Genomic DNA, 22,755 nt, shown 5'->3' with positions numbered 1-22,755 from the left:
AAACTACCTTCAATTGTAGATGGCTCGTAATTTTTTTTTTTTTATTTCATTTGGAATTGGTGCCACCCTATTCACTTCGCCTTGGGCCTCCGACCTGAGGTCGGCCCTGCCCCAAGTATTGTAAAATCGCCATATTTATGAAATAAAATGCAATGCCAAGGCTATGATAGTGCTTCTAATATGATTGGACAAACAAAAGCAGAATATATTCACTGTGCTAACCATACCTTTAACTTGGTCTTGAATGATTCCGTCACCTGTGTTCAATAAGGTGTAGCTTTCTATGGCTTGATAAAGAATGTGTTTGTGTTTTATGCTCATAGCATACAAGGCTGGGTTCTTTTTAATTCCAATAGGGAGAGCAAAGTTTCTAAGACACTTTTTAAAAAAATGTGCCCAGCAAGATGATCATCAAGGAATGATGAACTAACAGCTACGAGATTCAAATATGTTGATGCTTTACTCCCTAAAGGAAGACTGGAAGCTGCAGCACGTGGGTAAAATTAGAAACGTTCGACGCTATTGTTCTGCTTACAGTCGAGTACAAAATTGTTAGCGCAATCAACGCTGTGTCAAACAAATGAGCAGCAAGATCTACTACATAAAGCTATGCGTCAGCTGGACAAGATCAATAGTAAAGTAAGTTATTTGAGAAATGACTATGAGAGTGTAAAAATGAGGCTTCTCAAGTACCTCGAACTTGGATTGTTGATCCAGTTTATAGTCCAATCGAGTCTTTAGTGAAGAGATATTTCAAGATGCATAGGCTTTCCAAGTCACAATTTACAACGATCGATGTCATTGTTTATCAATTACACGACAGATTTTATGGGCATTCAAAATTATTGTCAGTAGACAACTATCTTTTATCAAGTTTTCTAATCTTTGTCACAGCGTTCATTTGATTTCTCCATTTGCCTGCGACAGTTGCTTCAGAAGAGCGGGCATTCTCACAGTTGCGATGGATAAACAAATATTGTAGAAGTTCTTTGATACAGAAACATGTGTCTGCACATACTGTTCTTTGCATTCAAAGTGAAACAGCCAAAAGTTTAGAAATAGATCCACTGATTTTGTACTTTGCTTATCAAAAGGCCAGAAATGTGAAATTTTAGTAAAGTGTGGTCACTGTTAACTGAGTTACATAGAAGTAGAATATTGTTTGTATCAAAGTTTAATAGTTTAACAACACTATCCTATAGGATTGGTCCATCATCAAGCCCACAGGCTTTCAGTGAAAGATTTATACAATTCTATGAGTATTCCTAGAGATGCCTATGGGGAGGTGGCTATTCATCTCTGTAATTGTAGTAGACTGGGTTGGCTTTTTATTGCAGATTCAAGGTACTCAATTCTTATCCACGAACATTCAAGTATTGTTCCCATTATCCAACAGTGTCAGTTGGCACACAAGTTTTCTACTACATTAAAGATATCTTGCTCAGTCACACCATCCATCCAGTCTATATCTGACCAAGTCGTAAAGACTTGCAGTCATACAGCGTTTTGTCTTGCCCCCACTAGAATGGTCATCTAGCCGGTATCAGAACAAAACATTCATTACGTGAATTGTCATTTTCTGTCGAATATAATAACAATGAGATCTTCACATCTAAAACAGCTTGAACTGAGCTTAAGTACCATACGTTACTTGCCCAGTATTTGCTGGAAAACTTGGTCAATGATGCTCCCCGACTTCCTTTGCACTTTTTGTTTCTACTCAAATAGCACATGGCAACAGAATAGTTGCTTATCAGAAATTTATAGTTTGATAAAATGTTTACAACACAGATCAAATTCAGTCCATGAAATTAAGAAATCAAACAATGCCACTTTTTTTGCAGACTATGGTTTAAATCTAAAAAACACCAAAGATGCCTTCATTTTAAGAACATTCAATAAATCAACCATAACAGATTGTAATAATCTTAACTTGTTGTAAATTCATATTGCAGCATTTTAGAAAGACCGAAAACCTTGTACATTAGAGAAAACACCGTTCAATTCAAATATTTTATTACAGAAATCAATGTTCAATTCTACATGAACGTCATATAAAATAAAATATAAAACACTGATATAACAACGACAATTTAAAACCATGATTTCATTCAAACAGCAAGTAAAAAGTCTTCAGTCTCACTTAAGATCAATGGATATGAACAGATAGGAAACACAATGAGAGAAACAATAGTCAGTGGCATCTACACATTCTTCGAATCAGTCCTTGAAGCAAACAGCTCAGAAGTTAAATGGTGGATCTTGAAAAGGAAACCCTCAAATGAAGATTGTCTCCTACTTGATTATTGTGCAAGCCCTGAGGAGGAAAGAAATTGGGAAGGAGTTTAAGTCTTCTGTAAGTACATTTACATTGATACAGCAAACATTTGGGTTCACAAGCTAAAAACTGATAAGGTTATATATATAGTACTAGAAATAAGAAAATATACCAGCAGTCTTTTTCAAAATATTTTTTTAATTACCGGTACCAAAATGAACGATCAGGTAAGACTACCAATCTGCAAAGTTGCTTTAGTGTTCTGTTCTAAATGTAATCGTACATGGCAATTAGAAGAGAAAGTTTCTTAATACCCCCAACTCACATCCAGTTATTTTACACTCCATCTTTTGCGTAAAACTATTGGTCTATTATTAGCTTTGAAGAAAGTCTTTGCAGTGTAACTTCTAGTTCATAGAAGTCGAGAGGCTAAGTGCGCATGAACTTGGCTTGTCTTGGCTACCTAGAAGGGGGCTCGAGGCTCGACACCCGACTCGGGCAGAGTTGTGTTTACTGAGCGCCTAAAGGCAGCACGGAAAACTCCTAGATACCCCCTCCCCCCCACTGGTCCACAAATGAGATTGGACCAAAGCGCTCTGAGCATGCTATAAGCATGAGAGTAGCGCTATATAAAAGCTATAATAATATTGCAATTAGTATAGTCATTATGGCTTTAGTGCGAAACATAAAAGGGATTCAAAATCTCTATGTTGTAACAAAGTAAAATGGTGCATTTTTTGCTAAGAGACTTAAAAACATTGCGTTAGTATTCTAAAGAAGTGTTTCCGTGGGGCATCTCTATTGTGATGACCACCTTTAAAAAAGATTGCCTTTGGCATATGTTCGTCCCCCATACAGGATAGGTGCCCTACCCAGTGTGACTATTGGACAATAAGAAGTTCATACCAGCATTCGCAAGACCATCACTGTTTGCAAACATCTTGGATGAAAACATTCAGTCTTAGTTGCTTTCTGTAAAGTACCCATGTCTCAGATCCACATAGAGGGAGTGAGAGAACCTCTGCTTGGTAGACACTGATTTTTGTAGGCAGGCAGAGTGATTTATTTCATCCAAAAGCACTGCTGGCCCTTATCAACCTCCCTTAAAAGCAATTTGATACTATGCTTCCCCATTTGTGAAGTGGTCTAACACATTAAGAAGGTGTCTATTCAAGGTGATCTTTGGGATTGAGTAAATTTTATTGGGTGATTTCTAGAACATAACTTCAGTTTTTTCCGAGATTTAATGTTAAACCAAAAGAGGCGGCAGCGTATGCAAATTCGTTGACCTTGAGCTGAAGATCATGTTCAGTGTGAGCATGTAAGGCGTAGAGAAGCTGTGTTATGACTATTTCCTTTGTTTTGGTATGGGACAGTAGACTTTGAAGATTGAACAGCAAAATTAAATATTACCCTGCATAGTAGGACTATGTTAATTATTCTAAGCTAACGAAACTGGGAATTTGCTTTGAAAACAAAATCTTGACCTATGGAAGTTAGTGTGTTTCAAAAACATTTTACCATAATTTTTTTCGCCATTTAAAAGTACTGTATGTGTTGTGGGGGTGGGGAGTCATTATAATGCAGGCAGATGAAAAGGCTACAATTGATGGGCCTTATACAAGCCTTGTCTTCGAGTCCGCTGATTAAGGACGAGTGCAGTACTTACGCAGCATCAGCTGTGACCCACATAGTTTGCCACATCATCCTTCTCTTTTTTTTCTAATTGCCATGTATATTGACATTTAGAACTAAAAGAACACGAAAGCAACTTTTTGAATAGGGAGTCTTTACTCATCCAAAATAAGTAAATATATTTCCTCAATTTATTCAAACGAGCAAGGCTCTGTCACCTGGTATTGTTTCTTATTGAAATAAAAAAACTAAATAAATGATGGAAACAGAATAATACTCATTTCAAATAACACTAGTGAAAAATAATGACTTACAATAAGAGCAAGAGTAGCTTCCTCCACTGTTGACATTTCAATGAGGGCCATCTTGCGATCATTGCTAATAAAAAAAATATTTTTAAATGATTAGCCAATTTGAATAAAATAGTAACATAGATTAAAAAGTTAAAAGGGAGTTTGATGTAGAGAAATTAGGTCATTTGTTGACCTCTCTTTCTCTCCTAATCAACGATATTGCCGTTGATTTTACCCCATTCTGCAGCCTATGAAGGTATTTTGGTAGATGTTTAAGAAGTCATTGTTTTGTTTTTTTACCCTCAAAATGTTTTTAATTGCTTATAATTTAATCTTGAATAGTTTCCATCTGGATTTTTTTCATTTTTCATGTTTTTACCCAAATATGATGGTTTTAAAAAGTGGCGGGAAAAAAAGGCTCTATTTTTCATATTAATTTTTGAGAAGTGTGAACATGGGATATTGACCTCAAGACTATTAATTTAAAGGTTCTATATATATTATATATATTAAGTTTTGATAAAACATGAATAACTATAATACTTTTAGCTCTATTTCGGTCAGAAAATATTGCCTAGATATAATTTAAAGAGACTTGTCGACAGTTGATCTAAGTTTTAATTCCATTATTGAAAATTTTTTTTTTTTTGGTTTATAAACAATTTTGTTTTATCTAAAAAAAAAAGTGTGCATACCCCTTTAATTATATACCAAATGTAACATTTTCTGGTAACAAAAAAAATTATTTTAATTTAATAATAACAGGGTTGAGAAATACACGAGAGCAAAATGAATAAGTCAGAGAGTGGAAGATAACTACGGAGAGTAAGTTAAGCCAGAGTTAATCCTTGCTCATCCAGGACTGCTGGTGTCATTGTAAAGTAAATATATATACTAGTATATATGTAGTCTTTAATTATTATGGGAAGCGTGGTCGAGAGGCTTAAGTGCGCTTCAAATTGGCTTGGCTACCTATGAAGGGGGCTTGAGGTTCGACACCTGACTCAGGCAGAGTTGTGTTTACTGAGCACCTGAAGGCAGCACGGGAAAACCTTCTCCTAGATACCCCCCTCCCCCCAATTGGTCCACAACTGAGATTGGATCAAAGTGCTCGGAGCATGCTATAAGCATGAAAGTAGTGCTATATAAAAGCCATAATTTATTTATTAAATTGCATTTCTTTTTATAGAAACCAGTGTGCTAGAAACTTTGTCAGGAAAAAGATTGGTTTGAATACATGAAGCATTAGCACTTACTATTAGTAACCCAAATCTACATATCAGGGAGGAAAGTAAACAAAAACAAACAAAAAATTATACATTCAGAATTTTCATTTTACATAATTAGAAAAAAGGGACAATTTTATTTGTAGGAATTCACAACTCAATGAAAAAAAAAAACCAATACTGCTAAGATTTTTGTATGATTTTGCTAAATGTTAATTTTTCTGAAAGAGATGAAGCATTCTTATCTTTAATCCTCCTTACAAATAATCAGACGTAGATCATGGCAAATAAAAAAATATATTAACAGCTTACTTGAAAAACTTGAACGACTTCACATTGCCAAACTCTGAAAACATGTTACGAATATCATCTTCTTCAAGTGTAGCCCTAATTGAGAAATAAATATGATTTCATTTCAACAGCTATAAAATAAAATATTCATTTAGGCATATAAAACCCATCATAAATTTTATACTCACACATTGTACAAGTGCAAAACTGCAGTTGGGGGGAAAATGTAGTTTTTAGACCCAAGCCTTTTAAATCGATGGTGAGGAGAATTGACAAAGTCTTTTGTTAGACCTGCATCCTAAAATATAAAAAGGTAAATTAATGTTTAACATTCTATTTTGATTATCATAGAAAGAAAAAATGAGCTTTTTATAAAAGAGATAATGACTTACAGACTGTCCATCTTTAGGCATTTGTATCAGCTGGTGTTTTGATGGTGCTACTCTCAACTGTTTACCCCATAGTCTGGCTTTGTCCAAGTATGTGATAGCTAAACAAAATTTTAACATTTGTAACTTCTTTAAAGCTTTAATTCAATACTTAAAAACAAAATTTACAACATCCCAAATGTTCCCTAGCTATTGTGAATTTGTTAAAGCAGTTATTCCAAAGAAAAGATTTCAAGGAAGAAAATAAAATTAAATAAAAGGTTAAAACTTTATTAAGTAGAATTTTTTTTCATAACTTTTAGGCAATGTCTTCAAGTCTGAAATGGATACAAAAATCATTATAAAAATTCATTTTAATTCTTTAAAAAAAAAAAAGGATCCCAAAAAAAAAGCTTGCATGTAAGAATTGTCGCATAAAATTTTGGTCACGTTTAATGGTGACTATCATGTTCACTCAAAATAATCATATTGTCACATACTTAGTAATGCTCAAAGCCAAAAAAAACTACTACATTTAATTTCATAATTCAATGATAAATTGAATTAATGTAAATAAAATGATACTTGTACTATACATGAAGACTTACTTTAAAACATTTTTTTTAGGACTTTTGTCATTAATTTTTTCAATTAAGATTTTCAAGAGACCTTAATGATGACCTACCCTGTTGGGCCTGAGATGGATCAGCCATCTGGACTAAAGCATTGTCTTTTTTGTTGAACAATATCTTTACACGGTGCACATTACCATACACACCTAGAGCAGTTCGACAAATAGAGACATTTACATTAATTTTCTTTGCTGCCCAGAAACTTTTTAATGCTAAACAATGAACTAATAATGAACTAAGATGGGAAAAATATGCTCTGTTTTTTGACAGTGTTGACCTATGAGACATGTAATAGAAAGACATTTGTATGCAAATTTAGCATTTATTGCAAACATAAAACACATTTAAACACTTTAAATTTAAAAGCCAGAAAAGTTGAATGCATGCACTAAACTACGATGGATTTAAATTGTGCAGTTTATAAGTTGCAGATTGTATTACTTGTCTCAAGTGAGAAAAAAAACAACAACTTACCTCCTGACATGAGTTCAAAAAAGTAATATTTACTAATAGCAAGAATATTTATCAACAATGTAACCTGCATATGATCATTATCTTTATAAACAATTTCTTTTTTTAAATAGTGTTTCATGTATATAATACAAAATTCACAAGAATACCAAAAGAACAACCAGGTGGTTTTCAAACACATTATTTATAAATTGAATCATTGAAATCTATGACAATGGATTCTTATTTGAAAAAAAAAAAGTTTTTTTGAGGATTCTTTGCTTATCAAGTATTTAATTGAGACCAATAGCACATATATACAGAAGAGCCAGACCCAATTGAAAGTTGAATCTACTTCATTAAGCACAGAGTGCACAACTACTTCCAGAACTAGTCAAATGGACACACACACAAAAAGTATGAAATATTTTGAAATACATATACAAAAACAAAATATATTAAAAATTGACATTTGTTCTTCAACTTACTTTGTTAATAAAAAAAAATTACCCTGAATAAGTCTTATCACAAATGAGGTTCAAGATACTGAAAGACTCAATACAAATTTACACATTCACTTGAGTTCAGTAAGAAATGAATGATAAATATAAGAATGAGGTTGACAAATATTGAATGCTTAACAGTCATTATTGCAATCTCTACAAGAAAATTTATCTTCAAGAGAGATGATGATTCCATTGTTGACTGTAGGACTCAGCATAAAAGATAGAATCATTGTGTGAATTCAATAGAAAGTTGTAAAATATAAACAAATTAATATTAGATTTTAGTCTGTTGGTTTGTGTGTACTGTAGACACAGATTAATTTGTTTTAAAATGATACTAAAAGAAGAATTGGAAAAGACATGACATACCAAACAGTATAAAGAGTGCATCTGGTGTAACCTTCTATAAAAGGCAGAACCAAACAAGGTTTTAAGTTTGTATAAGGCAAGGCAGCATGGGACAAAGTGACGAGTAGGGTAGAGTCAGTTCAGTCGAAGTAGGCAGCAACAGCAGCAGCATGTGGTCAGGTGTGTAGATCAGACAAGAGGTAGTCCAGCAACACATCAGGGTGAGAGCAGGCATGATTTTTGTTTAATGGCAGGGACATGGGGATGGGGCAGATGAGAAGAGACAAAAAGAGAGATAAAAAAATAAGTAATGAATAATTCTAATCTCAAGTTAGAGAACATGCTAAGTGAATCTTTATAGCCTTAGATATATAAATGTATTTTATGAATGAAAGTAATATTGGTGTCAAGAATCTACCTGATAAACAATAACAAGCACAGACATATTAAAAGATTCACAAATAAAGCTTACATTAACGCAAAACATCAAACTGGGCACACCATAATTATGAGAAAGTTTAATAAACCAATTTAGTAAATTACTCAATAAGAGGATTTTAAAAATATTTTACTTTTTAGGCCTAGAAATCATTGTATTTCACAATCATGCTTAACATGCAGCTTCTATTATCCGGTTAAAATTTTAAAATTTCTAGGAAATCATGTCATGCACTTTTCATGCACTAATTTCTTTGACAGCAGAGAACAAAATAATTTAGCTATCAGGTGTGCTCGCAATTAAACTTGTTTCAGTTAAAATTTTAAAAATATAAAATCACATTATAACTATAGAATTTTACCATTTGTAGTCGGGTTTAAAAAAGTTATTCAATTAAATATTAATCCATAAAATTGTTATAAATATCTAGAAAGTGTCTATACAACTCAAACATCCAAGATATATTGGAACAAAAATCTAACCTCTTCATCAAGATTTGAAACAAGAACACAAGGACTGCCATTGCCTTGATTCATCCCTTGAAGATTGCCAAGTCTGTTGCCCATTTGACTACCTCCTCCAAAGTTAAAACCACCACCTCCTCCAAGACCACCGAGCCCCATCGAATTTCCTCCTGAATATTAAGCCAAATCATTAAAAAAGTTAAAAATTGGATAAACATAAAATACACACACATATATATATATATTAATATTATTTTAGATCATAACAATGCCAAGAGTGTCTTTTGTCTACAATATATGAATAGTCATATTCAAACCTGGATTGCCCAATGGTAAGCCATTGTCTATTCCATCTCCAGTGGGAAGATCTGGACGTGTAAAATCTCGACTTTTATCATTATTGTACTTAACATTGAGATTTGTCAATCTTGAATAATCAATCTTTAGAGTATTGCATCCATTATAGATGTTTTGATTGTCAAGTGACTGTAACAAAAAAATTTTTATAACATAAATGTTACTTATTCAGAAATAATGGAAAAAAAAAAAAGATTTAAAAAAACTGACTAAAGCTAATGTGCTAAACTCAACCCAATATAAATAGGTAACTCACATCTTTAGCAGTAGCTGCAGAGATAGGATCTGAAAACTGGATAAGAGCTTGGAATGTATCTGAAATGAGAATGTACACAATGTGAGGCCAAGAAATGAGAGTAAGTGTTGAAATCCTTTTAAATCTACACTGAAGTGACCAAATTTGAAAATTAAAGCTTAATCCTATTAACCTCAATCCATAGAAAAAAAAATTAAATCCAAATCATGAAACAATTTTCTGTGGAAAATCACTTATAATTAAAATTGTACAAGCATTGTACAAAAAAATTAACTGACTAGAAATGAACCAATCAACAATGAACCACAATCTCTGAATTGGTCATTTATTTTTTTAAGGACATTTTCAGAGAGCCCAATAATTCTTGACCATTTCTTTGAATATTTTTTTTTCTGTTGGTCAGTGTTTATGCAAAAACTAGTTAAGATCTCAACTTGAAACTGCCGAACATTTTGTACATATTTTTTTCCTCTATTTCGCCTATTTTGTTTACCAGTTTATTGCACTGAATGTGCAGTACAGTGTGACACACATTTTTTTTAAAAGCACTTTTCATTATGCTACATTTATTTTTTTTATATTTAAGTTTCACTTTGATACTTACTGTTTTTGGTAAATGTGATGATCTTTAAAATTTTACCGAATCTTGAAAAAAGCTGTGAATAAAAGATGAAAATATACTTAAGATCATCCTACCACTAAAAAATTCCCAAAGCACATAACAGTGTCAGACAAAATCAATGGTTTATTAGACAGAAATCTCATGTAATAAGCATTTTTACAAAGTTCTACCACATTACAAAAATTATCTTAAGTGCAAAAGTTATATAAAACTATAAAAAAAACAATTGTATAGTCTGTGAAAGTACTTACTTGGTGTAACACTTCCAAAGTGACTGGATACAAGACATTATCAACAATAACTCTTAAGATTGTAGTTTCCCCACCACCACCACCACCACCAACAGCTCCACCTGCACCAAGAAGACCTTGGGCTGCTTGAAGGGCTGCTTGAGCACTGGTGTTCTTATGGGGAAAAAAGATATGTCTAAATCAAATATTTTCAGGCAATAGTCCTAAAAGCAATGTCAAAGTATCATATTTTCAAGCCTCACATTTCCCAACTCAAAGCACACCAAAAAATGTTAAAAGAAGAAATGCTTACTTGTGCATTGGAAGCATCTGTCTTTAATTCCTTGTGATTTGAAAATTGAACATAACAAGACTTCAGCCGAACTTGAGCAGGATTTGTTTTGAAGTAAGAAACCATATTAACTGCACAGGACTCCTCTTGGAATTCCAAGAAAGCCTGAATACGTACATAAAATAAATGTAAATATAACTGAAATTAAATTCAATAGTTGAAATAATATGAAACCAGGTCAATAGATAGCTTTTTGATTTTATTTGTATTAAATTTTATACCGTAGCTACTACATAATAATTTTTGGTTAATTTTTTTATAGCTAGTGTAGTTTTTATATTAGAAAAGTGTAATAAAAGTATTATTACTATTTTAGCATTACCAAGTGTCACCAACCTGGTTTTTTTGTTTCAAGACTAGCACATTAGTCATTTTGCCAAAAGGCATACCAAGCTGAACAACATCAGTTTCAGCAGCATCATTGGGAAGACTGCGAATATGTACCACACGAGAAGGTGGATTTCCACCATTGTCAAACTTTGGCTGAATCATAAAACAAATTTGTTAGTGCTTTAGATGTTTTTTTTTTTATATTTGAAAGTATTTTATTTAAAAACAAAACAAAAAAAATGAAATGTCACTTATATTTTGAGCATGGCTTGAGAATTTCAGAGTATTGTATAAGATTACAAACTATGTAATATAGATAACAGAGTTAATGTCGACATGCATTTTTAAAGTGGGTAGAAATGAGACCAATGTTCACATTACCTTTTTGGCATCATTTGTATCACTGATGCCATCATTCACCTGCATCATTTCTTCTTGGCCACGCTATTCAAAAATAAATAACATTAAAGCTTGTAAGTATTTTAACAAAATATTTATTTTCATATTTGCTTAATGGAAATTTAAATGTAGGTAATTTGGCATCTTTTTTTTTAAGCACTAGCTTTATATTTAATAGTGCCACCCAAAAATATATTCACTGCAGCGTTTTCATAATCTTCAAGTATGAATAACAAAGAATGCATAAATCAAACTATAGATCAATTAATGAAAAAGAATACTATAAAATAAAAAATACCTTCATTCCAATAGATGTAAATTGCTCCCTGAAAAAAAAAAATTATATTAGAAAACTATATTTTAAATTACTCTTTTGTAAAAATAACAGTCTGAGTGCTTCAGACCCAAGGTTTTAGGTTTACAAATAAATTCTTTTTCTTCAAGACATAGTGCTAAATATAATGGTTAAAAAATTTTTAAACAGTACTAATGATGCGGTATACATAGTAATACTTGACTGAAGCTATATTTGACTGTGAAAAAAAATAGAACATCCTCAAAAAAAAAAAAAAAATATTTTATAATAAATATTATAATTTATTTTGTTACATGTACCATTTGTTTATTAAATGGATTTTATAGCACGGACTTTGAAAATAAATAAAATGTAATAAAACAACTAAGTTGACTGTTTCTGAAAAGGAAAAAACATTTTTTATCAGTAAAAAAAAAATAGAAAATAAAAATTCTTAAATTTTTGTCAAAGTAAGGGAAAGAAATTTTGTCAGTATAAATGAGTCTAAAGAAATTTTAATTCCCTAAATTTGGGAAATTTTCAATCAACAACAATGTGTGATGGGGAAAAAAAGCAACCCAAAGAAGTCAATGAAAATACTGAAGTTTAAATGTTTACTAAGAGTGGAAATTCAATCCAGCTTTTTTTTTTTTTTTAAATATAATCTTATTAACAATGGCTGATCATCATGTTTTCAAAATACTAACTATTATAGAAATATGAACCAAAAATGGTCTGCAAGCAGCATTTTAAAGTAGATTCTATTTAAGGTAAGGTACAATAATTTTATTGGGCCAATAAGCTGTTAACAGCACTGAGTTACATTTAGATAACTTTAGATTTTAGAAGAGTTTAGATCTATCTAGAGCCTAAGTCAAGGTAACTGTGTTAGGTAAAACATTAGGTGATGCTTTAAGTTGTTAAGTAAATATATCATCCAAAACTCTAGATTAGATCCAAATAAGAAGTAGGCCTAACAATAATGATGCCTAGCCTAAGCATTTCTTCCAATAATGTTATAGATCAATTTCAGATGAAGTATTTATCAAAGAAGCGAGGCATGTTTTACAGATTATTTATTTAGAAAAAAAAATAAGTTTAACAAAAAGAGAAACAAAGAACAAGTTTCATTAGGAAAGGGTGGGGATTGAGGGGGGTGGTGGATATGTTGATCATGGTTGTGACAAGTTACTCTAGAAAAATGGCAGGCCTAAGAGTCTAAGTGTATATCCTATCACTTGTCTGAACCAGTTGAAAAAGGGGTGGAGGGAGAAAGAGAAGGGGAATACATGATTGCTTTATAAAAAGTTTAACTACCTAAATCAGAACTATTGTTAGTTTCATACTAATTCAGTTTATACACAAGTACAAATTCCTTCCCTTGTTTGAGACACCAAAAAAAAAAAAATTACCAATAGTTAATTCTTATTTTGTCAGGTAAAAGAAATAGTGTGAAATTTCAGCTTGATCCCAGACTGGGGGTGGGAGAATTAACATGTAAAAACATTTTACCAGACAGAGTGAGTTTATATAAGCTTTGTAAAAATGCATAGTCTAATTACTAAATTAGCTAAGCTGGGCCAGTTGGAGTCTAAAAATTGGAAAACATGGCAAATGGGACTACGAGACAAAAGTTTGGGAACCACTTTTCTAAACTAGATCAAGAAATTCTAGAGTAAAGTTTCCTTATGGAACATGTTAAGCCAAGAAATGAAAATATCTAAAAACTCATCAGCTATTGATCTATAAAAAATTGATATGTTGCCATGTTCCATTACGCATAATTTAAATAAAAATCTGATGTCTAAGAGGAGAGGGGTAGGTATGCCAAAGTGGATACCACATCAAATTATTTTTCCTTAAGATATTGAACGCCTTGTAAACAATATCAAACATTATGTATTTAAAAAATGTTTTTAGGCATAATATATTTTTTTTTACATTTATTTCAAAATAATGAGCCAAATATTCAAAATATAGAAATAATGTTTAATAAACATGTATTTGTGTGTTTATATAAGACAACAAAACACATATATATATATGTCTTATATATACTAAATCAATAATTTTGAATAGGTTTAATGGAAAGCAAGAGAAGTCTAATATACATGTTCTTTCAATCCTGAAGTCATATCTTTAATTATGCATCATAGGGCTATACAATAGCCTTAGTACTGGAAGCACCCCCAGTAATGTGTAAGGTCAAAAAAAGGATGCTTTCATACCAGTGCACTTTAACAACTAGTAGAATAACAACCTTGCATGGAGGAATACAGTAGGGATGTGGAAAAATAAAATTTACAAAAAATATTTTTTTTTTAGTACATCACTAAAGCTTTCAACTGTTTAACATTTGAAAAGTTTTATTGATTTTTTTTTTAGCATTTTTACCAAACAAAAATTAACATTGAGACTAACGGAACGCCTGAAAGAACATTTTGTCACTGGCTAAGCAGGGCTAGGCAAGTCATACCCCCAGGTCAAAAGTTAAAGCTGATTGAAGATAGATTCACTTATTAGTTAAGAAATTTAATAGTATCTAGTATTGGTAGTAAATTTCTAACTCACAAAGGTGATTTCATTAGTATTTGTGAACTTTACTTGTTTAGACTAGTCCAGAATGTAAATATTGAAGGAAATTAAGAAATTATGAGGTCCAGAGCTACAAGTAATGTAAGAGTGGTTTAAAGAAAATGATGCAGCCCAAATTTTATTTTGATTACAAAATGCATTCTTAAAAAAATTGCAAGGTGAACACTCTTTAAAAACTATCAAGAGCTACAGATGATCGTATTTGCTTCAAGATTATGCATTTAATTATTGATGAAATACCATACAATTTCTTTTCTATAAAATGTTTGAAAAACTGAAAATCTCCATAGGGGTCAGTTTTATTTATTTTTTTCAAGTTTGTAATCAATGTTCGTGATACATAGTTGTTATAATTGGTAGAAATATCAGAATACAATTTACCTGTAATAAGCATCATTAAAAATAATGCATAATACTTTCAATGCAAAATATTTTTTATTTCTTCAAAAAGTTGTCTAAGACAAAAATGTTCTCCACCATTAAAGGTAATCGGATTCACTCCTTATAGCATTATAATAGATTTTTAACAATGACCTATGTAAAAGTAAGAAAAAAAAGCTGTCTCAAGAGTTTACGTCATTTTTGACAATGGTATTTCCAGATTTTCACATCTCTAAATACAAAATTGAATGTGTTAAAAATTAGAAAAATGGATCGAGCACTGTACCAGCACAGAATTTCTGTAATAACCATCAAAATAAAGATGCATTGTTAAAAATACGGTTAAGTGTTTGATTAGGTATATAAGAGGGATTTCGATAAGGCAGCTTTACTCTCTTTTAGATCTAGAAATTTTTTATATCTAATAAATGTAAGTGTAATATTTAGATCTAAATCTAGATAAGATTATTATACATTATATTTTTAGAGTCTATAGACTTCATGACTAAAAAAACTGGAAAACCATCTTTCTCAAAAAAAATATTATTTGAAATGTAGAAAAAAATGTTGGATAAAGACCGATAAAACCTGATTCAGATTTGTGGAACTGACATTGAATAGAAATCAATTTCGCTACATTGCTATTATATATATATATATATATCGAGTTTAATAAAAACTCTTTCTGTCACCGAAACACCATCTTTGAAGGAAAATGGACTACTGGCAAGTGCAAAAGAAATGTCAAGTAGGTTTGGAAAGTAGTATGAATGTCATGCACAAACGAGTGACAAATGTTCTTTAACAGAAATTGCCACTTTATCCATTTGTCAGGTACATTGTCATTTTTCATAGTAAACAAACTTGTGATGGTACCACAAATAGTAATATTTCCAAAATGATTTTTACATACTATTCATTTTCAGTAGTTTGCAAAAAAAAATCGGTAAAACTTTACATCGAAGGACCCTTTTGAAGAGTGTTACGCAAGTGGCAGCACCGCGCTGTCTATCGCTACGGTAATCAGGTCACAAGGTCACTACCGGCTAGACGGTGTCGGTAGTATCATGTAGGCCTAATAGTTCGTGATAGATCTAGTCATTCGCTAATGACATGAAAACTCTGGATCTATATTATGTAATAAAAAAAAAATTAAAAAGGCTATAAAAAATAAATAATGAGAATGAATTAATCTTTATTTTTTTAATTTGTTTTTTTTTATTGTTTGTGTCACAAATGTATGGTACCGTTATCATATATATGTACAGGTTATAGGCCTATATTTATATATTTTGCTGACACTGTTTTCTTTTTCATTTGTAATGTTTTACAGACCTAAATTATTATTTTTTAATTTATTGATTTAATGTAATTTTACTTTAAAATTAAAGTAAACCATAGTCTATGAAGTAAACCAATCATACTGGGTTTCGTATATGTGCAACATATTCTTTATTTTATTTTCAAATTAAATTAAACTTAATGGGTTTCCTTATAAGTACAGATATTTATCTGAAATCCACGCATTTTCAATAACAGTAGCTAGATGGGTATACTGCTAGATGTTTATGAAGAGTAGTGTGTAGCCCAACATATGCTCGCCCCTCCTCCTTTCACATTCTGGACTTGGAACCAGACAACGGAGGAGTTACCGGCATTTTAACTAAAATGTAACTGTTTTTTTTTTTAATATTTAAAGCCGGTAGAGGAGACATATGCTAAACAATACAAAGGCTCAGTGCTGATGTAAATGAAATAAGTTGCAGTTGCATTTAAACCGTATAAACGAATATAGATATAAAAAAAAAGAGATGAAAGCTAAGCCTAAACTAGAAGATGTTCAAATATAAGAATATTTGTGATTCAGTTCTAACGTGTGGCTCTCACTTCTAATGTAATAAAGTAAGCATTAAGTGAATAGGAAACTATAAAAAAAATAATCAGTTGGGAAAGTGAGAAGCAGATAAGCTAACGGAATCTATTAAATTATGTCATGACATGAAACTATATGAGACAACTAAAGAATTGAAAAGATTGAAACTCACACTGGGTTTTGTATCCGAATCAATCAGAAATAAAAAAGGGAAAGCGACGATGCGATGTTCACTGTTGGATAGCTTGATAATAAACTGCCCTAACTAAAAAGTGGACATGTGACTTAAGACAAACAAACCAATCATGCAAATCTGTCGTGGGTTATCCAAATGTGTGTGATTTGACCATTTAAGTGAGGGTTACATGAAAAAACAGCAGGGGGGGTGATAGGAAGGGATGGGTGGATGTTGACAGTCTAGCATGTGGCGAGGGAGTTACGCAACATGTCCATCTGTCTTATATGGCCTGCGTGCTCATGATGTATTGTATGTATTGAGTATGTAAACCTACATTTATTACTTTAAAAGATTCATGTATCTTCAACTGTATAGCTTTTAAAAAGAAACATTTTAGATATATAGATAGACAGAGATGAGGTAGAGAGATAAAGGATAGATAGATAGATGGATAGAGAGATAAATAGATAGAGAGAGAGATAAGTTAGACAGAGAGAGGATAGATAGGTAGAGAGAGGGATAGATAGATAGAGATAAGTTAGACAGAGAGAGGATAGATAGGTAGAGAGAGAGAGGGATAGATAGAGAAAGGATAGATAGATAGAGAGGGATAGATAGAGAGAGATAAGAGAGAGATAAGTTAGACAGAGAGAGGATAGATAAATGGATGCATAGAAAGAGAGATACGTAGATTTTGTTTATTTATCTAGCTAATTATTAGAATAATTAAATAAAAAGTGTGTTTATTTAAATAAGCTATATAAAAATCCCATTTGTATAGTTATTTGAAACATTTTCACCATTTCCTATTTATTTTCTATGCGTGCTTTACTGCCCCGTCGGCGTTGTGTCTTACCATAACCAACGTATAGGATCTCTGTTCTCCGGCGCAATAGTTCTTCTCACGTCTGCTATCAAACTCGATAGACGGTCGGCCATAAAACACGGACATAATGACCCCCCCCCCCCCCCCTCAAATAAAAAGTGGGGTCAATTAGCCTGGTAAGCGGATGGTATCAGCATCATACTTACTTCTATTCGGTGCTTTTTTTTTTTTTTCTAAAGAAATAGGTGCCGGTACTCACTAACAAATTAATAATAAACGTTAAAATACAAGAGAAGTAATATTTTTTCCCAAAATTGAAAAAGGTGCCGGTACGCCGTATATACATTCTATTTACATACATGCGAATGTTTGCTCTTTCCCTACGGCTATGTGGCTATCGCCCTCTAATCTTGTCCACATTTTTTGCTTGCATATTTAATAATTATAATTATTTTTAAAGTAGAAAAATAAGATTACATACTCTAAAAAAAAAAACGAGGGCAGAAAAAAATGTATTTCAATACGTATTTAAAATAAACAAAACAGTTAACACACGATTAGATTATAATATTTTTTTTTACGTAGGTCTATAATTAATTAATAATATATTAATTAAAATTCCCCAATTAAAAACATAAAATACCATCTAAACATTAATAGTTATTCCAAGAATAATTTGTACAAAAAAATCTAAATCTATATTACATAGATCTACGATTTAACGTACTAAAAGAGGAGAGAGGGCAGTGACCGGGCGCGCTCTGCGCGCGAGCAGGTGAGGTCACGTCAGTACGTCATCATACGTGCGGATAGACAGCTGCCAAATAATTGACCTGAAAAACTAGGGTCCTGGGATGTAAAGTTTTACCAAAAAATCTGCTTTAAAATTGCTTTCTTTTTAAATACCAATCTTAACCTTAAAGTACTGAGTACCTGTAGACAAAGCTCAGCTTTTTAGTATCAAAACAATATATATTGCATTTATTTTGGCTACATAGATTCAGCTCAAATACATTTGTAATCATTTGTTCCAAATAACACTCTGGGATTTTACAGTTTCTGCTTGAAATATTGAAGTAAAACCATAGTATTATCATAATTATCATATTGACATTACAAACAAGTGAAGTTTTGTGAGCTAGAAATTTACTAATAATACTAGATCTACTATTAAATTTCTTATTTAATAAGTAGATCTATAATCTATATCTATCGTCTATGAAACTCAATTCCAACTTTTTAAATTTTTGAGCTCGGAGGGCAGGGGGGGTCTCGCCGGCTGAGCCATCTAGACGCTCTCATCTTCATTGTTCCATGTCAACCAATGTTAGGTCAAAACGCCACAAAAAATCATAACTTTCTAACTGTTTAACTTACATTTATTATGATTTACATTCATAATTTATACAACATTGTCATTGGAAAGTTCTTTCAAAGTATTTTAATGATGTTACAGATGTACTAAAGAAAAATTGTTTTTTCAAAGATAATTATTTTATTTCACATCCCTACATTATTGATTATTGGGATTCATGCTCAAAACTGAGTCAAAACCACACAACACAACCACAATCAAATCAATCAGTTTTTTAATCAGTGACAATCACATTCATTGATAATCCTAGGCTAAGTCAAAGTCCAAAGTGACCAAAGTCAAAGTCGTAAAGTAGTGACAAGCGTAGAAGAAGACCTAGCCTAACTCAGTAACTGTCCTAACTAACTAGATGTCTACTAACTAGAATCTAGATTAGACATTAACTTCATTATCATTAAGTAAGACATCTGCTAGATTAGATTCTACTATTTCTAGCTCTACGATCTAGATCTACTATCTAGATCTATTATTAAGATCTACTTTTAATTTTACGAATAGACTCTATATTCACGGACACTTAAATATGAAAATATACTGACAACGTCCTCTTATTACTGTCACTCTCTGATCGGGTCTTCGTTACTTTTTTGGAAGGCAGCTTTCTTACCCGTCCATAACAAACCCGGCGATCACAGATTCAATTTCTTTGTTCAAGATGGCTGAAACACGCGAAGAGATCTGACGTCATTGTTCAAAAATAAAAGTAAGAAAGATAAAAAAAACGGAAATGGTTAGTTGTTGCCAATATAGTAGATCTCTAAAGACTAAAATGCCTCAGAATATTTGTCAATTTTATAAACATATATATATATATATATATATATATATAACAGATGTTCCTTTAAAGATAATATTAATAATATAACTCTTTTTACGTCCTAAGGGTTAATTTGTTAATATATTTGTGCTCGTTAATTTCGGAATTCTCTAAGTCTTTCATTTTCCTAGCTAATTCATGTTTGTGTCATGCTCTAATCATGGCACAAGAAAATAAAGAGCCATTGATTATTGGTCTAATTCAGTGATGCCCAACCTAATTCGACCCGCGGGCCGTTTTAATTTCCGACACTCGTCTAGCGGGCCACATGACTGAAAAGTTACAAAAACGAAATAAAATTGTTCTGAAACTATTTTGGTAGAAACTTGTGGATTTAATACTTAGCTAATAGGTTATTGGACAATTATCTTTGTTACGTGTCAGAAAATAGCTTCATTTCTCGACTTAAAATGTGAGTACCAGTGTAGGTAGCTTAACCACCGACTCATTTTATGGTCTCTTTTCCCCATGGATCCTCCAATCTCTAGGCGTAGTTTAACACTCTTTTATTCGCAACACAAACCAAGAATGCCGCCATATTTATTTAATAATGCCGTTTTTATGTTGCTGTTTTATTAAACAGCCCAGACACTTTCTTTCTAAAATAAATATGTTGGCTTATTAACATATTCAACAAAAAAAGTACAGACAGGTTCACTTTTCCTGGTAGATTCTACATTCAGAGTTCCAAAGCATAAACACACAAATGTTAAAGATCATAATACCGATCCACCGGCGAAAAAATGAGGGCCCAAACGTAAATAAAGATACATTTTTTCAACCTTTTTTTTGGAAGGGAGATTTCTACACTTTGTGCCGACGATTCGGTGGGCCGGATGGAACCACATCGCGGGCCGGATGTGGCCCGCGGGCCGTATTTTGGGCATCACTGGTCTAATTCGTTCTAGCATATGGAATATGAAGCGTGCGTTTTTCCCAAGTGTAATTGTGAAGATTTGATTATTCTTTTGTTATAATAATAGTTATTTTTTTTATTGTTTGATTTGTAAAAAAAATGTCTTACATAAACTCTAATGCTTTGTTTGAATTTTTAAAACAATTTTATCAATATCAGGATTACATAATACCTTTTTATTTTTTATAACACACTTGTAAGTATTTTGACATTTTATTCTGTGTAACTGGTTTACCATGAATAAAATAATAGATTTTATTTGTTTTAGTTTGTTTTTTTCACACTTATTAATAATTACCATTTTTTTCTCTGAGTGAAAAGACTCCAATTTGATTCCCATTTCTCTAATTAATGTATTAATTATTAAATACAACAAAACCCAAAGTACAGTCCATCCAGTCATGGTCTGACGACGCTTTTTTACAGCTACAAAGTTGTCTGGAGCAAACAGATTGGAACATGTTTGTAAACAACTGCCCAGACATATGAACTTACCACAACTGTTAATTCGTACATCCAGTTATGTGAAAACATGATTGTACCAAATAAGAAAATTAAAACATTTAGTAATAATAGTCCCTGGATGCCCAACATTAAAAATTAACATTCTGTCGTCATCGAGAAGTATAAAGCGCTGGTTATGAGTGTGTATGTGCTTTTCGTGTGTGAATGTCGTTCATATGTGCATCTATATTGTTGTTGTACAGTATTTACGCTGATGTTGTCAATTGTAGTCAATCTGAATTTCCATTTGATTGGATCAATAAAAGTTATCTTATCTTGTCCTTATAAAATTACAGTACTATTTTGCATTAGTTTTATTGTTCTATATATTATTTAATTATCTACAGCATATATTAAGAGTTCAACTGTTTTTACTGAACAAATGCAATTAGAAGAAAAGAGTACCAAACAAAAGATGTGAGGCGGGCAAGGAAGGGCACAATGCCCCAGGTGTCACATACGGGAGCGGGAGCCACACGCAGAGAGGCGTATAAAAGAAAAATTATTGTAGAGATTTTAGTTAGGTAATACATTCTAAGGCTATATGTATTATATTATTATTAAATACTTTTTTATTTATAAGTCTATATTTCTATGTGATGTTCATGGAAATGGGTGGGGGGCGCCATTAAAGTACCTTGCTCCGGGTGCATGTTTTGCTCACAACGCCTTTGGCACTTCTACACCAAAGCGAAAGCCATCTTAACCTGAAATATGTGGACGAGAGTGTCTCTCCAAAATAAATAAGTCACAAGAGTCACATGAAAAAGTGTTCTATGAGATGAACCATAGTCATTACGACTGAAGGAGGCTAACAAATGCAATTATATTAGGTGGAATTTATTTAAATTAGAGTGGACTTTTTCCTTGAGATACACAGTGGCTGCGTAAAACCAAAATTTTATGTGAGCAAAGTAAATTTTTTCGAGGCCCTCTATAGGTCTACTATAAGATAATAAAAATGGACACCAAACTGTCCTCCCCACGCACCCCTATTCCAACTGGTCCAGACAAGTGATAGGATCATATAGCCGCAATATAGCGTATTGAGAAAGCTAAAAGCATGAAATTGTGCTAAACAAAAACAATTTGTAAAAAAAAAATAGTAAACGTACGTATTTCAATCACTCAGATTTATTATTGTTAGTCTAGATCTATTACAAATTTAATTGCATGACTGAGCCTAACTATAATACAACTGCTCTTTATATAAACTTTGCGTCTGTTTGTTTGTTGTTGTTTTTTTAGTTTAAAGTATTTTATAATAAAATATTTTCTTGTTATTGAATGGCTTATTATTGTATATGGCTTTGGACGCTTTGTGAAACAATTATATATATATATATATATATATATATATATATATATATATATATATATATATATATACGTAACTAAAAAAAGTGGTATCTGTCTGAATGTGAGATCACTTTTATAAATACATTTACAAAATGAATTAAGAATATTAAAAAGTTGAACGACCTGAATTCGAACTTGAAGGCTCTTAATTTAAGCTTCC

General features: G+C 31.9%; 1 protein-coding gene across 2 annotated transcripts; it reads right to left on the bottom strand.

The window, feature by feature from the left end:
- Window positions 1–1,999: 1,999 nt before the first annotated feature.
- On the bottom strand, window positions 2,000–19,721 carry LOC106062456 (polypyrimidine tract-binding protein 1-like). 2 transcript variants are annotated; one of them, XM_056029565.1, is made up of 17 exons: window positions 19,607–19,721; window positions 11,775–11,802; window positions 11,459–11,521; window positions 11,084–11,230; window positions 10,709–10,852; window positions 10,417–10,569; window positions 10,148–10,199; window positions 9,544–9,602; window positions 9,248–9,416; window positions 8,949–9,100; window positions 8,049–8,082; window positions 6,777–6,869; window positions 6,116–6,213; window positions 5,912–6,021; window positions 5,745–5,819; window positions 4,228–4,291; window positions 2,000–2,317 (listed from the first exon to the last, which is right to left on the bottom strand). In XM_056029565.1, exons 1-17 carry the CDS (start codon window positions 19,612–19,614, stop codon window positions 2,249–2,251), a joined length of 1,518 nt encoding a protein of 505 aa, XP_055885540.1. In that variant the 5' UTR covers window positions 19,615–19,721; the 3' UTR covers window positions 2,000–2,248. The 2 variants fall into 2 exon arrangements, with proteins under 2 accessions (XP_055885540.1, XP_055885541.1); XM_056029566.1 differs by having other exon boundaries at window positions 19,539–19,694.
- Between the last annotated feature and the right edge of the window lie 3,034 nt (window positions 19,722–22,755).

Source organism: Biomphalaria glabrata, chromosome 5, assembly GCF_947242115.1.
Source record: "Biomphalaria glabrata chromosome 5, xgBioGlab47.1, whole genome shotgun sequence".
NCBI lineage: Eukaryota > Metazoa > Mollusca > Gastropoda > Planorbidae > Biomphalaria > Biomphalaria glabrata.
Note: the sequence above shows the minus strand (reverse complement) of the source record. Positions and strands in the feature narration are given on the sequence as shown.

Coding starts and splice junctions, on each gene's coding strand:
- LOC106062456 (XM_056029565.1), bottom strand. Junction 9,417..9,543: donor CTGCAGCTACTGCTAAAGAT/GTGAGTTACCTA, acceptor TTTTTGTTACAG/TCACTTGACAATCAAAACAT. Junction 2,318..4,227: donor AAGCTACTCTTGCTCTTATT/GTAAGTCATTAT, acceptor TTTCCTCCTCAG/GGCTTGCACAATAATCAAGT.